This window comes from Pristiophorus japonicus, chromosome 30, assembly GCF_044704955.1.
Source record: "Pristiophorus japonicus isolate sPriJap1 chromosome 30, sPriJap1.hap1, whole genome shotgun sequence".
Lineage (NCBI taxonomy): Eukaryota > Metazoa > Chordata > Chondrichthyes > Pristiophoridae > Pristiophorus > Pristiophorus japonicus.
The window spans coordinates 6975247-6991479 of record NC_092006.1 but is presented as its reverse complement, the minus strand read 5'-3'; the positions used below and the strand labels follow the sequence as shown (position 1 = coordinate 6991479).

At 53.4% G+C, this 16233-nt stretch overlaps 1 protein-coding gene across 3 annotated transcripts in view; it reads left to right on the top strand.

The window, feature by feature from the left end:
• The window catches only part of LOC139240183 (tropomyosin alpha-3 chain-like), a 60769-nt gene extending 48776 nt beyond the window's left edge, over positions 1–11993 (top strand). For 2 of the 3 annotated variants that reach the window (XM_070868607.1, XM_070868605.1), the window contains exon 8: positions 10109–11993. In XM_070868607.1, coding sequence (XP_070724708.1) covers positions 10109–10191 — 83 coding nt within the window. In that variant the 3' untranslated portion in view covers positions 10192–11993. Of the gene's footprint in view, positions 1–1057; positions 1481–10108 lie in introns of those variants that run through there. The other variant, XM_070868606.1, reaches the window with a different exon arrangement.
• The last annotated feature ends 4240 nt before the right edge of the window (positions 11994–16233 follow it).

The window sequence follows — 16233 nt, the reverse complement described above, 5'->3', positions numbered from 1 at the left end:
CTTGGGGTCCCACCGAGCCTGTGCTGGAGCCGATTATCCTGCCTGCTCTCCGTCAAATCACATCCCTTCAATTCGTAAACGAGAAGGGCCACTCGCTTCAGTCAAAGACACTGTGCTGGCATCTGAAGCCGGGATTGGTTTGACACGGATTCTTTAATCAGACAAAATTCGATGCGAGCAAAAAAGCTGGGTCAAAGAGGGAGGTTTTTTGGAGCGTCTTGAAGTAGGAGAGAGAGGCGGAGAGGTTTAGGGAGGGAGTTCCAGAGCTTGGGGCCCAGGCAGCTGAAGGCACAGCCACCGATGGTGGAGCGATTATAATCAGGGATGCTCAGGAGGGCAGAATTGGAGGAGCGCAGAGATCTCGGGGGGGTTGTGGGGCTGGAGGGGGTTACAGAGATAGAGAGACGAGGGACATGGAGGGATTTGAAAATGAAAATTTTGAAATTGAAGCGTTGCTTAACCAGGAGCCAATGTTGGTCAGCGAGCACAGGGGGTGATGGGTGAGCAGGACACGGGGCAGCGAACACAGGGGGTGATGGGTGAGCAGGACACGGGGCAGCGAGCACAGGGGGTGATGGGTGAACAGGTCTCAGTGCGAGGCGGGACTCGGTGCGAGTTAGGACACGGGGCAGCGAGCACAGAAGGTGATGGGTGAGCGGGACTGGGTGCGAGTTAGGACACGGGGGCAGCGAGCACAGGGGGTGATGGGTGAGCGGGACTCGGTGTGAGTTAGGACACGGTGGCAGCGAGCACAGGGGGTGATGGGTGAGCGGGACCCGGTGCGAGTTAGGACACGGGGCGGCAGGAGTTTAGGACGAGCTGCAGTTTCGGGAGAGTGCGAGGTGGGACCAGTACCTGGACCTGTACAAAAGACAGGGAGGGGAAAGAGACCTTGCAAATGTTAAAAAGGAGTTTTGCTGCAATCGGTGTCCACGACACACTGGTATAATTGAGATGTGATGCGCCTCTGGTCCTCAAAGTGTGTGTGTGTGTGTGTGTGAGAGCCGGGTCTGAAGTTCACGTGATCACGTTCATCTTCCTGCTTACTTTCGTACAGATAATTCCGCTGCCTCCGAACGGCAAGAGCCTGGGGCTACTTGGGCTGACACGGCGGCTCCTGGCAGCAGACCGTTGCTTTTGCGTCTTTGTGGCTCTCGCATCTGGACACACTCTCTCTCTCTCTCTCTCTCTCTCTGTCTCTCTGTCTCTCTCTCTCTGTCGTGTCCCCCCAGCCCCGCTTGCCTGCTGCCTGATCCACAACGTGTCTCCATTTTGCTTTCCGACCCTCGCCTTTCTCTCATTGGCTGCCGGTGTGTATTCCCTTTGTTTTTATCTTCCCCCTTTGCTGATTTTTACACAGTGGAAATTGTGTGTTTTTTAAAAATATTTGTATCTTGTGCTCCAGTGCACGTTTTAACGCAGTCTATCTTCCTTTCACTGCCATTTGTCCCGAGGAGTTCAATAAAATATTTTAGCTCGTCTAGAGTTTAAAAGGCTGTATCTGTTCTGTCTGTATTGATGCGAGATTTTGCAAAGAAAGACCTGCTCCTTTCATGACCATCTGGACATCTCAAAGAGCTTTACAGCCAATGAAGTACATTTGGGCTACAGTCACTGTTGTAATGTAGGAAACGCGGCAGCCAATTTGCGCACAGCAAGCTCCCACGAACAGCAATGTGATAATGAGCCAGATCATTAGTTTGTGATGTTGGTTGAGGGATAAATATTGGCCCCAGGACACCGGGGAGAACTCCCCCTGCTCTTCTTCCAATAGTGGTCTCGGGATCTTTTACATCCACCCGAGAGGGCAGATGGGGCCTCGGTTTAATGTCTCATCCGAAAGATGGCCCCTCCGACAGTGCGGCGCTCCCTCAGTACCGCCCCTCCGACAGCGCAGTACGGCGCTCCCTCAGTACCGCCCCTCCGACAGCGCAGTACGGCGCTCCCTCAGTACTGGCACTGGGAGTGTCAGCGTAGATTTATGTGCTCAAGTCTCTGGAGTGGGGGGGGGGCTTGAACCCACAACCTTCTGACTCCGAGGCGGCTTTGCTACCCGCTGAGCCACAGCTGACATTTTGGGCGGGCGAGAGGGAGGGAGGGCAAGAGAGCGAGAGAGCGAGTCATTGAGCCCATTCTAGCTCCTCCATCAAGAGAGACACTACTGTGCCCTGCCGATGTTGCCTGGAACCTGCTCCCTCCGTCGAACCTTCTGAGACCAGCCCTGAATTCATCTTTCTGCGGGCTGCAAGTTAGCCCAATGTCAGACCTGAACTCGTCTTCTGTGTCTCCCTCTGGCACCATTTCCTATCTGCCTCGTGCTCTACGCATCTGGAGGAGGATACCATGGATGAGAATCTATAGTTGTGGGGAGACTAGAGAGACAACATCCATTTCCACTGGAATAAAGAAGGCCGAGCGGAGATTTAATGGAGGTTTAAATTAATTTCTGAAAGGGTTTGATGGGGTGAATTGGAAAAGACTATTTTCTTTGGTTGTGGTGTCTGACGATGGTCGCCAATATAAAATTGCCGCCAAGACAGGAGTTTGAGAAATTTATTTCCGTAGAGTGTTGTTGGACTATGGGGAGAGAGCGGGGCAGTGGGAATAGTTTGGGGATTGATACAGGGCTATGGGGAGAGAGTGGGATTGACACGGCTGTGGGGAGAGGGCAGTGGGATTCGTTTGGGATTGACACAGGGCTGTGGGGAGAGGGCAGTGGGATTCGTTTGGGATTGACACAGGGCTATGGGGAGAGAGCGGGGCAGTAGGATTAGTTTGGGATTGATACAGGGCTTATGGGGAGAGAGCGGGGCAGTGAGATTAGTTTGGGATTGATACAGGGCTTATGGGGAGAGAGCGGGGCAGTGAGATTAGTTTGGGATTGATACAGGACTATGGGGAGAGAGCGGGGCAGTGGGATTAGTTTGGGATTGATACAGGGCTTATGGGGAGAGCGGGGCAGTGGGATTAGTTTGGGATTGATACAGGGCTTATGGGGAGAGAGCGGGGCAGTGGGATTAGTTTGGGATTGATACAGGGCTATGGGGAGAGAGCGGGGCAGTGGGATTAGTTTGGGATTGATACAGGACTATGGGGAGAGAGCGGGGCAGTGGGATTAGTTTGGGATTGATACAGGGCTATGGGGAGAGAGCGGGGCAGTGGGATTAGTTTGGGATTGATACAGGGCTTATGGGGAGAGCGGGGCAGTGGGATTAGTTTGGGATTGATACAGGGCTATGGGGAGAGAGCAGGGCAGTGGGATTAGTTTGGGATTGATACAGGGCTATGGGGAGAGAGCGGGGCAGTAGGATTAGTTTGGGATTGATACAGGGCTATGGGGAGAGCGGGGCAGTGGGATTAGTTGTGGATGACTGGCAAACACATAGCACAGATACGATGGGCTGAATGGCCTCCTTCGGTTCTGTAAACGTCTCATTGTGTAGGAGAAATGACAGTCAGAAATCCACGTTCTATTACTTTGTGTTACAGCTTCCCTCAGAGGGGCCCTTGAGGAAGATGTAGTTTATGATATTTGAAAAAGAAAGTCAGACTTGCATCTCTCTCGCCTTTCCCCACTTAGCAACATCCCAAAGCGATTTACAGTCAATTAAGTCATTTTTTGATGGGTAGTCGCTGTTGTAATGTGGGAAACACGGCAGCTGAGGGGGGCAGACGGGGCCTCGGAATTCCAGGAGGCAGCTGTTGGGATCGAACTCGGGTCCGCTGTCCTGTGCTTGCTGTGCCAATATAGAATCAGAACATTTTGCAGCACGGAAGGAGGCCATTCGGCCCATCGTGTCCGCGCCGGCCGACAAAGAGCCACCCAGCCTAATCCCACTTTCCCGCTCTCGGTCCGTAGCCCTGTAGGTTACAACACTTCAAGTGTACATCCAGGTACTTTTTAAATGTGGTGAGGGTTTCTGCCTCTACCACCCTTTCAGGCAGTGAGTTTCACCCCAGACCCCCACCACCCTCTGGGTGAAGACATTTCCCCTCAAATCCCCTCTAAACCTCCCCCCAATTACTTTCAATCTATGCCCCCTGGTGTTGACCCCTCTGCCAAGGGAAACCGGTCCGTCCTATCCACTCTATCCAGACCCCTCATAATTTTAGACATCTCAATTAAATCTCCCCTCAGCCTCCTCTGTTCCAAAGAAAACAACCCCAGCCTATTCAATCTTTCCTCATCGCTAAAATTCTCCCGTCCTGGCAACATCCTGGTAAATCTCCCCTGTACCCTCACTAGTGCAACATCCTGGTAAATCTCCTCGGTACCCTCTCTAGTGCAACATCCTGGTAAATCTCCTCTATACCCTCTCTAGTGCAACATCCTGGTAAATCTCCTCTGTACCCTCTCTAGTGCAACATCCTGGTAAATCTCCTCTATACCCTCTCTAGTGCAACATCCTGGTAAATCTCCTCTGCACCCTCTCCACTGCAACATCCTGGTAAATCTCCTCTGTACCCTCTCTAGTGCAACATCCTGGTAAATCTCCTCTGTACCCTCTCTAGTGCAACATCCTGGTAAATCTCCTCTGCACCCTCTCTAGTGCAACATCCTGGTAAATCTCCTCTGTACCCTCTCTAGTGCAACATCCTGGTAAATCTCCTCTGCACCCTCTCTAGTGCAACATCCTGGTAAATCTCCTCTGTACCCTCTCTAGTACAACATCCTGGTAAATCTCCTCTGTACCCTCTCTAGTGCAACATCCTGGTAAATCTCCTCTGCACCCTCTCCACTGCAATCACATCTTTCCCATAATGTGGTGACCAGAACTGCACGCAGTACTCCAGCTGTGGCCTAACCCGTGTTTTATACAGTTCAAGCATAACCTCCCTGCTCTTGTATTCTATGCCTCGGCTAATAAAGGCAAGTATTCCGTATGCCTTCTTAACCACCTTATCCACCTGGCTTGGACCTGCACTCCAAGGTCCCTCTGTTCCTTCACACCTCTCGGTATCCTCCCATTTATTGTTAGGAATATTTTTCCGCCAATTCACAAACAAATATATATATATATATATCATTTTTGAACATGTGTGGTTCATGTGTTCTCGCCTGTCACTTTTCAAAAACAAAGTGTACAGAAACCGAGTATTTAACACAGGAGCTCAAATAGCTGAAGCCTCTTGGTCACCTCACCGATCACAGCAGGGAAGGTCGCACTGCGTGTGGGAGTCTGATGGGTAAGACTCCCACACGCAGGTCTGTGCTCACCCCGTGTTTACTTAACAGCAGTCTTAAAGAGATCGTTTCATCTGAGCTTCAAAATAACAGTGTTACAAAGCAAAAAAAAAAGGCCGTTTACTCCTGCAGATAACAATAACGTGTATTTATATAGCACCTTTAACAGTGAAACGTCCCAAGGCGCTTCACAGGAGCGTTATGAGATTAAAAATTTGACACTGAGCCACAGAAGGAGACATTTGGGCAGGTGGCCAAAAGCTGGGTCAAAGAGTTCGGTTTTAAGAGTCTTGCAGGAGGAAAGGGAGGCAGAGGTTTAGGGAGGGAGTTCCAGAGCTTGGGGCTCAGGCAACAGAAGGCACGGCCACCGATGGTGGAGCGACTATCAGGGTTGCTCAGGAGAGCAGAATTAGAGGAGCGCAGACATCTCTGAGAGCTTGTGGAGCTGGAGGAGGTTACAGAGATAGGGAGGGGGCGAGGGACATGGAGGGATTTGTAAACAAGGATGAGAATTTTGTAATTGAGGCGTTGCTTAAACAGGAGCCAGTGTAGGTCAGCGAGCACGGGGTGATGGGTGAGCGGGACTTGGTGTGAGTTAGGGCATGGGGCAGCGAGCACATGGGGTGATGGGTGAGCAGGACCCGGTGCGAGTTAGGACACGGGGCAGCGAGTACAGGGGGTGATGGGTGAGCGGGACTCGGTGCGAGTTAGGACACGGGGGCAGTGAGCACAGGGGGTGATGGGTGAGCGGGACTCGGTGTGAGTTAGGACACGGGGCAGTGAGCACAGGGGGTGATGGGTGAGCGGGACTTGGTGCGAGTTAGGACACGGGGCAGTGAGCACAGGGGGTGATGGGTGAGTGGGACTTGGTGCGAGTTAGGACACGGGGCAGCGATCACAGGGGGTGATGGGTGAGCGGGACTTGGTGCGAGTTAGGACACGGGGCAGATGAGTTTCAGATCACCTCGAGTTTTACGTCGGGTAGAACGTGAGACCAGCCAGGGGTGAGTTGGAATACTCAAGTCTGGAGGTAACAAAGGTGTGGATGAGGGCTTCAGCAGCGGATGAGCTGAGGTGGGAGCCTCATAAGAGAGAACTTGCATTTATATATCACCTTTCACAACCTCAGGACACCTCCCTCCTTTTCCAGTGTGCCGAGGGATGTTTTGCATTTACCTGCAAGGACAGACATTGGGAATGGAGTGCGTGCAGAGAAGTTTACAGGGACCGCGCTTTGACGGAAACGAGCCGCCCTGCAGGGAACGTTGCAGGCGGGGCCTCGGTTTAACGCCTCACCCAAAAGGCGGCACCTCCGACTCTGCAGCTCACCTCGGTGTTACACAGTCTTTCATAGAAGGGTTGGAGTACGGCCATTCGGCCCGTCGAGCCCGGCCCGAGTCTCAGCCAGTCCCGCTCCCCCGCCCTTTCCCCGTAGCCCTGCAAAAAAAAAACTTCCCTTCAGATACTTATCCAACTCCCTTGTGAAAGCCGCGATTGAGTCTGCCTCCACCGCCCTCTCCGTCAGCGCATTCCAGATCCGAACCACTCGCTGCGTAAAAACGTTTTTTCTTATTTCGCCTTTGGTTCTTCTGCCGATTGCCTTAAATCCGTGTCCTCTGGTTCGCGACCCTTCCACCAGTAGGAACAGTTTCTCTCTCCACACCCCCACATGACTTCAAGCATTTTGATACGCACAGCACAGAAACAGGCCAATCCACAATCAACTGATCCACTCGAGCCTCGTCCCCCCCATCTTCATCTCCCCCTGCCCATCACCTTCTATTCCTTTCTCCCCCATGTGTTTATCCAGCTTCCCCTTAAATACATCGATACTCTTCGCCTCAACCCCTCCCTGTGGCAGCGAGTTCCACATTCTCACCGCTCTCTGGGTAAAGAAGTTTCTCCTGAATTCCCCCATTTATCAGTGACTGTCTTATATTGATGGCCCCCGAGTTCTGGTCTCCCCCACAAGGGGAAACATCATCTCTACGTCTACTGTGTCAGTTGTGAGTGGGTAGCACCTCATCTCTGAGTCAGAAGGTCACCATCATAGGCAGTCCCTCGGAGTCGAGGAAGACTTGCTTCCACTCTTAACGTGAGCCCTTCGGTGGCTGAACAGTCCAATCCGAGAGCCACAGTCCCTGTCACAGGTGGGACAGACAGTGGTTGAGGGGAGGGGAGGGTGGGACTGGTTTGCCGCACGCTCCTTCCGCTGCCTGCGCTTGGTTTCTGCACGCTCTCGGCGACGAGACTCGAGGTGCTCAGCGCCCTCCCGGATGCACTTCCTCCACTTAGGGCCGACTGGTCTTTGGGCCAGGGACTCCCAGGTGTCGGTGGGGATGTTGCACTTTATCAGGGAGGCGGCGAGGCGTCCCCAAAACGGAGCGGGTTCAAGTCCCACGCCAGAGACTTGAGCAGATAAATTTAGGCTGACACTCAGTACAGTACTGAGGGAGCGCCGCACTGTCGGAGGGGCGGTACTGAGGGAGCGCCGCACTGTCGGAGGGGCAGTACTGAGGGAGCGCCGCACTGTCGGAAGGGCGGTACTGAGGGAGCGCCGCACTGTCGGAGGGGCAGTACTGAGGGAGCACCGCACTGTCGGAGCGCCGCACTGTCGGAGGGGCGGTACTGAGGGAGCGCCGCACTGTCGGAGGGGCAGTACTGAGGGAGCGCCGCACTGTCGGAGGGGCAGTACTGAGGGAGCGCCGCATTGTCGGAGGGGCAGTACTGAGGGAGTGCCGCACTGTCGGAGGTGCCGTCTTTCGGACGAGGCGTTAAACCGAGGCCCCGTCTGCCCTCTCGGGTGGATGTAAAAGATCCCGGGGCCACTATTGGAAGAAGAGCAGGGGGAGTTCTCCCCGGTGTCCTAGGGCCAATATTTATCCCTCAACCAACATCACTAAAACAGATGATCCGGGTCATTATCACATGGCTGTGTGTGGGAGCTTGCTGTGCGCAAATTGAGCTGCCGCGTTTCCCACAATACAACAGTGACCACACTCTAAAAGTACTTCATTGGCTGTAAAGCGCTTTGGGACGTGTGGTGGTCGTGAAAGGCGCTATATAAGTGCAAGTCTTTTCTATCAAGTATTGGCAGGGTGATTGAGGCCGATGGGAGCTGAATACTTAAGCCGGGTGTTTGTGGCGTGGGCCTTGAACACACAACCTTCTGACTGCGACGCACTGAACCGCGGCTGTCACTGACATGGTAGCCACTCAAACAAAAATCAGTTTAAAAAAAACCGAGCGAGCTGGAACATAAATCAGCCAGTGGTTGTGACTGTGGTTCTCCCAGTCCCGCTCACCGTGAAGAATCCACTCTCCGACAATTACGATCATTGATCACGTTGATTGCCGTCACGGACAGCAGCTCCTCTGACGAACCGTGGGGACAGAGGCCCTGGGCAGAGACGGGAGACTTCACGAGAAGGAGGAGGGAAGTGGAGTTAAACCTGTCCGCGGCATCACCTGATCAACGTCTGCCGGTAAAAATAAGGAACTCGTCGACCCGATTGCATGTAATGTACCGCACAGAAACAGCCCGTTGGGTCCCACCGCTCCGTGCCGGGGTTTATGCCCCACTCGAGCCCCCTCCCACCCCTCTTCATCTCACCCCATCCCCATAACCCTCTATTCCCTTCTCCCTTGTGTGTTTACCCAGCCTCCCCTTAAATTCATCGATACTATTCGCCTCAACCCCTCCCTGTGGCAGCGAGTTCCACATTCTCACCGCTCTCTGGGTAAAGAAGTTTCTCCTGAATTCTCCGTTGGGTTTATTGGTGACTGTCTTATACTGATGGCCCCCTAGTTCTGGTCGCCGACACAAGGGGAAACATCTTCTCTGCGTCTACCCTATCGAACCCTTTCATAATCCTCAATGAGCCCAGTTGCAGCTCTCTCGCCTGAGTCAGAAGGTTGTGGGTTCATGTCCCACTCCAGGGACTTGAGCACAAAAATCTAGGCTGACACTCCAGTGCAGTGCTGAGGGAGCGCCGCACTGTCGGAGGGGCGGTACTGAGGGAGTGCTGCACTGTCGGAGGGGCGGTGCTGAGGGAGTGCCGCACTGTCGGAGGGGCAGTACTGAGGGAGCGCCACACGGTCGGAGGGGCAGTACTGAGGGAGTGGCGCGCTGTCGGAGGGTCAGTACTGAGGGAGCGCCGCACGGTCGGAGGGGCAGTACTGAGGGAGTGCCGCACTGTCGGAGGGGTGACGCTGAGGGAGTGCCGCACGGTCGGAGGGGCAGTACTGAGGGAGTGCCGCACTGCCGGAGGGGTGACGCTGAGGGAGTGCCGCACTGTTGGAGGGGTAGTACTGTCGGAGGGGCAGTACTGAGGGAGCGCCGCACTGTCGGAGGGGCAGTACTGAGGGAGCGCCGCACTGTCGGAGGGGCAGTACTGAGGGAGCGCCGCACTGTCGGAGGGGCGTTACTGAGGGAGCGCCGCACTGTCGGAGGGGCAGTGCTGAGGGAGTGCCGCGTTGTCGGAGGGGCGATACTGAGGGAGTGCTGCACTGTCGGAGGGGCGGTGCTGAGGGAGCGCTGCACTGTTGGAGGGGCCGTATTTCGGATGAGACGTTAAACCGAGGCCCCGTCTGCCCTCTCGGGTGGATGTAAAAGATCCCGGGGCCACTATTGGAAGAAGAGCAGGGGGAGTTCTCCCCGGTGTCCTGGGGCCAATATTTATCCCTCGACCAACATCACGAAAACAGATGATCCGGGTCATTATCACATCGCTGTGTGTGGGAGCTTGCTGTGCGCAAGTTGGCTGCTGCGTTTCCCACAATACAACAGTGACCGCACTTCAAAAAAAAAAGTACTTCATTGGCTGTAAAGCGCTTTGGGACGTCCGGTGGACGTGAAAGGCGCTATAGAAATGCATGTCTTTCAACCATCCATTCTGACCGCTCGTGCCTTGTTTCCTGCAGATAAACTCTCCAACACCAAGGAGGAGAATCTGGACATGCATCGTATGCTGGACCAGACCTTGCTGGAGCTCCACGATTTATGAAGTGCCGCTGCTCGCCTCACCGCCTGGCCTTGCCTCGTCTTCCGCCTCCGCCCCTCCCTTTCTCTGTGCTCTTTAACCCCCCTGTGTCAAAGGTCACCGCAGCCAATGTCGCCAATGCACCGTTGAAGGGGAGGGGAGAGCAGAGGGGGGGGGGAAAAGGGGGAAACAAGGGACCAAAAGGCCACCGGCAAGTGGGAATTCTGGGCCGCACAAGCCAAGTCAATCCATTTAATAATGTTTTTTTAAAAAAAAATAGTTTTTGCAGACACGCACTTGTTTCCAGTGGACTGGAGCATGCCTGATGCTGGCCGCTTACGTCATCTCTCGACTGCCTGATGGGGAGCGGAACGGGGGTCACTGAACTCTGCGAGTGGGTCAATCTCCCAAAACCAGTGGGCCTGCCTTGATACCAGCGAGCAGGGTGGGCCGTGTGGGGTCTGATGGGTTCCATGGGGCAAGTGATCGGGGGTCGTGGGTCAGAAATGGATCCCTGTTTGAAAGAACCGCAGTCGATCTCGGTGTCGTGTTGGGGGGTGCGGGTTACAGTGTTCCCGTCAATCGTTACCTCTGGGTGCGCGCGCGCGGCAGTCAAAAATCCCGCGCGCGCGCCGGGGTGTTTAAAAGGCGGTGAGCCGTCGGCGCGGGAATCTTCGCCGCTGGGATCAGGATCTGAATACGGCTCGAACAGACTTGTTTCTCCTTGTTCACGCCCTCCCTCCAGGCCCCACCCCGAGACGAATTGAATTGATAATGAGCTTTGGGGAGAACTCCCCTAGTTCGTGACTCTCCGGGGGGGGGGGGGGAACAGACTCTCAGCACAAGAACTAGGAGGAGGAGTCGGCCATTCGGCCCCTCGAGCCTGCTCTGCCATTCAACGAGATCGCGGCTGATCCGATCCTGGACTCAGCTCCACTTCCCCGCCCGCTCCCCATAACCCTCGACTCCCTTATCGCTCAAAAATCTGTCTCCGCCTTAAATATGTTCAATGACCCAGCTCTCTGGGGCAGAGAATTCCACAGATTCAACACCCTCAGAGTGAACAAAATCCTCATTTTCATTTTAAACGGGCGCCCCCTTATTCTGAAATCAGTTGATAGTGAGCTATAGGGAGAGCCCCTGGTTCTAGACTCTCCAGCCAAGGGATACATCCTCTCAGCATCTATTTTGCCAATCCCCCTCAGAATCTTGCAGAGAGTCTGGGCCCTTTCCTACTCAATCTCTCCTCATAGGAAAACCATTATTGCCAAAATATCTGTCTCCTCTGGGCATGGCTGGGTGTCGGGATATGACAATACTCAGGGGTCCTTCGGAACGGATACAAGCCCATATCTCTCTCGCCCTTCATTCATTCTAGCTTCCCGATCACGCGCGCGCTCTCGCTCTCTCTCTCATTCCTGTCGGTCTTATAAAAGCTGTCACTATTTAAAAGTATACACGCCACACAGCTGCTCTGGTCAGCTCTGACCCAACTCTTTCCTATTTTAAGAAGCAGGTGTGATATTTTTATAATGCAGGTCTTAAATATAAAAAGAATATATTTATTTGAAACTGTGTATTAAAAGAAAAATTAAAAGGGGACCCTTCTCCGCGAGAGAGAAGTCTGGATTTGAAACGTGTGGAATCTGGTCATGAGTCAAACAATAACTGGATCTGCCTCCAGCAGAATTAAATTGGATGTAATGTGATTTTTTTTTTTTAAAAGTTACTGTAATTTTGATTTACGCAATAAAGGACCAATTTCTGGCAGCTGCTCTTACCTGTTCGAATAGGCTTTGAGCTTAATAAAGTAACTCTGCTCTGCAGCTGAAGTCTGTTTCTTCATCCTCAGCCGCCGAGTTCCAATGGGATCTCCACCCAGAATCGCAGCCAGCCTTCTCGAACGCTGGCCGACCCAACTGGGCATTTCCAGCCTGCTTGTGATTACACCATCGGCGGATTTTAGTGTCTCTGGCTGCTTCTGCATCAATACCAACATTTGACCCGTGATCCAAGTGCCTCCTCACATCGGGTGCAGAATAGGTTCGCTGCAACAACTGCTTCTAATTATATAGCACCTTTAACACAGAAACATAGAAAATAGGTGCAGGAGCAGGCCATTCGGCCCTTCGAGCCTGCACCACCATTCACTATGATCATGGCTGATCATTCACCTCAGTACCCCATTCCTGCTTTCTCTCCATACCCCCTGATCCCTTTAGTCGTAAGGGCCACATCTAACTCCCTTTCGAATATATCCAACGAACTGGCCTCAACAACTTTCTGTGGTAGGGAATTCCACAGGTTCACAACTCTCTGAGTGAAGAAGTTTCTCCTCATCTTGGTCCTAAATGGCTTACCCCTTATCGTTAGACTGTGACCCCTGGTTCTGGACTTCCCCAAGGTGCTCCACAGGCATGTTATGTGATCAGATTTTGACAGCGAGCTGCATAAGGAGAAATTAGTGCAGGGGAGAGGTAGGTTTTAACGAGCGTCTTGAAGGAGGAAAGGGAGAGAGGCGAAGAGGTTTAGGGAGGGAGTTCCAGAGCTTGGGGCCCAGGCAGCTGAAGGCACGGCCACCAATGGTTGAGTGATTATAATCAGGGATGCTTGGGTTAGATACAGAGTAAAGCTCCCGCTACACTGTCCCATCAAACACACCCAGGGCAGATACAACACGGGGTTAGATAAAGAGTAAAGCTCCCTCTACACTGTCCCCATCACACACTCCCAGGGCAGGTACAGGGGGTTAGATAGAGTAAAGCTCCCTCTACACTGTCCCATCAAACACTCCCAGGGCAGGTACAGGGGGTTAGATACAGAGTAAAGCTCCCTCTACACTGTCCCATCAAACACTCCCAGGGCAGGTACAGGGGGTTAGATACAGAGTAAAGCTCCCTCTACACTGCCCCATCAAACACTCCCAGGGCAGGTACAGCACGGGGTTAGATAAAGAGTAAAGCTCCCTCTACACTGTCCCATCAAACACTCCCAGGGCAGGTACAGCACGGGGTTAGATAAAGAGTAAAGCTCCCTCTACACTGTCCCATCAAACACTCCCGGGGCAGGTACAGGGGGTTAGATACAGAGTAAAGCTCCCTCTACACTGTCCCATCAAACACTCCCAGGGCAGGTACAGCACGGGGTTAGATACAGAGTAAAGCTCCCTCTACACTGTCCCATCAAACACTCCCAGGGCAGGTACATACAGAGCAAAGCTCCCAACATTGTGATTTAAGCACCAGTTTTTTCCACACTTGCAATTGAGGCTGGCATTTGTGCTAAGTTTTCAGCGCTTTGTGCATTGGGTCAACAGTGACATCAACGGGTGAGACTGCATAACCTCATTTAAATTAAGTCCCCCAGAGTCAGCAGGAAAGGATTTTCATCCCATCAGCTGATATGACAGTAACAAGTGGGAGTTGACAATGGGTCCAGTCTGCCACCTAGTGAGACATTAAAGGTATTGCACAAGTGATTGCCAATATCTGATATTATAATACATTTTAAAGAAGTCAGCTGTGGCTCAGTGGGCAGCATTCTCGCCTGAGTCAGAAGGTTGTGGGTTCATAATCCCACTCCAGAGACTCGAGCACAATCCAGGCTGACACTCCCAGTGCCGTACTGAGGGAGCACCGCACTGTGCTGTCGGAGGGGCAGTAGTGAGGGAGCGCCGTACTGTGCTGTCGGAGGGGCAGTACTGAGGGAGCGCTGTACTGTTGGGAGGGCCGTACTGAGGGAGCACCGCACTGTGCTGTCGGAGGGGCAGTACTGAGGGAGCGCCGTACTGTGCTGTCGGAGGGGCAGTACTGAGGGAGCGCCGTACTGTCGGAGGGGCAGTACTGAGGGAGCGGCGCACTGTCGGAGGGGCAGTGCTGAGGGAGCGCTGCACTGTCAGAGGGGCAGTGCTGAGGGAGCGCCGCACTGTCGGAGGGGCAGTACTGAGGGAGCGCCGCACTGTCGGAGGGGCAGTACTGAGGGAGCGCCGCACTGTCGGAGGGGCAGTACTGAGGGAGCGCCGCACTGTCGGAGGGGCAGTACTGAGGGAGCGCCGCACTGTCGGAGGGGCAGTACTGAGGGAGCGCCGCACTGTCGGAGGGGCAGTGCTGAGGGAGCGCCGCACTGTCGGAGGGGCAGTGCTGAGGGAGCGCCGCACTGTCGGAGGGGCAGTGCTGAGGGAGCGCTGCACTGTCGGAGGGGCAGTGCTGAGGGAGTGCCGCACTGTCGGAGGGGCAGTACTGAGGGAGCTCCGCACTGTCAGAGGGGCAGTACTGAGGGAGCGCCGCACTGTCGGAGGGGCGGTACTGAGGGAGCGCCGCACGGTCGGAGGTGCTGTCTTTCGGATGAGACGTTAAACCGAGGCCCCGTCTGCCCTCTCGGGTGGATGTAAAAGATCCCGGGGCCACTATTGGAAGAAGAGCAGGGGGAGTTCTCCCCGGTGTCCTGGGCCCAATATTTATCCCTCAACCAACATCACTAAAACAGATGATCCGGGTCATTATCACATCGCTGTGTGTGGGAGCTTGCTGTGCGCAAATTGAGCTGCCGCGTTTCCCACAATACAACAGTGACCGCACTCCAGAAGTAATTCATTGGCTGTAAAGCGCTTTGGGACGTCCGGTGGCCATGAAAGGCGCTATAGAAATCCAAGTCTTTCTGAATATGATATAATGGCAATTAGCTTATTCTATGTAATAATCCACATGTGCCTCTCCTCAGAGTGTACCATGTCTTCAGGTTTGAAATTCATTCTCCAATTTCAGTGCCATTGTAATCCAAAGGTAGGATTCATGATGAATTCTGCCTACGTTAGCTGTGCAGTTCCAAAACAATGTAAAAAAAGATTTATATAGTGTGTAGAGAAACAGGTCTTTTGGTCCCACCGCTCCACACGAGCCCCCTCCCACCCCTCTACATCTCCCCCCATCACCATATCCCACTATCCCCTTTCTCCCTCGTGTTTATCCAGCTTCCCCTTAAATGCATCGATACTATTCACCTCAACCCCTCCCTGTGGCAGCGAGTTCCACAATCTCTCATCTCCTCTTGCGCATCCCTTCGATTTCCATCGCTCCACCATCAGCGGCCATGCCTTCAGCTGCCTGGGCCCCAAAACGTAGAAAATAGGTGCAGGAGCAGGCCATTCGGCCCTTCGAGCCTGCACCACCATTCAATATGATCGTGGCTGATCATTTTTGCAACTTCAGTACCCCATTCCTGCTTTCTCTCCATACCCCTTGATCCCTTTAGCCGTAAGGGCCACATCTAACTCCCTTTTGAATATATCCAACGAACTGGTCTCAACAACTTTCTGGAGTTCCCTCCCTAAACCTCTCCTCTTTCACACCCTGCCTGTTTGAGCAAGCTTATGGTCCCTTGAACTGTCCTAATATCTCGTGACTCGATGTCACATTTTGTCTGATAATCGCTCCTACGAAGCACTCAGGGATGTTTTAATACATGAAAGACACTATGTAAATGTAAGTTGTTACAAGGATGTTTCTCCTGAATTCCCGGTTGGGTTTATTAATGCACTGTCCACAGCCGACACTGCAACAGAAAGGCAACACTCTCGTACCTTATACTCTTGATAGCAGGAAGCTGAGCAGAGAAATCCCTATTGCAAACGGCTTATCCTTTTGAGCCAACACTGCGATTACTGCCACAGGTTGCTTAGCAGTGTACATCACTAGGGAACTTACAAACAACAAACGCACCAATACTAATTTTAGACTCATCGCTCAGGCAATAATCTGCAGCACGTATCCAATCTGGGCACCGCACCTTAGGAAGAATGTCAAAGCCCTTAGGGAGGGAACCCTGGACTTTATTCCAACGCACTCCTGGCCGGCCTCCTGCATTAAACTCTGTGTAAACTAGAGTTGTTACAATATCGGCTGCCCGTGTCCTAACTCGCACCGAGTCCTGCTCACCCATCACCCCCTGTGCTCGCTGCCCCCGTGTCCTAACTCGCACCGAGTCCCACTCACCCATCACCCCCTGTGCTCGCTGCCCCGTGTCCTAACTCGCACCGAGTCCCGCTCACCCATCACCCCCTGTGCTCGC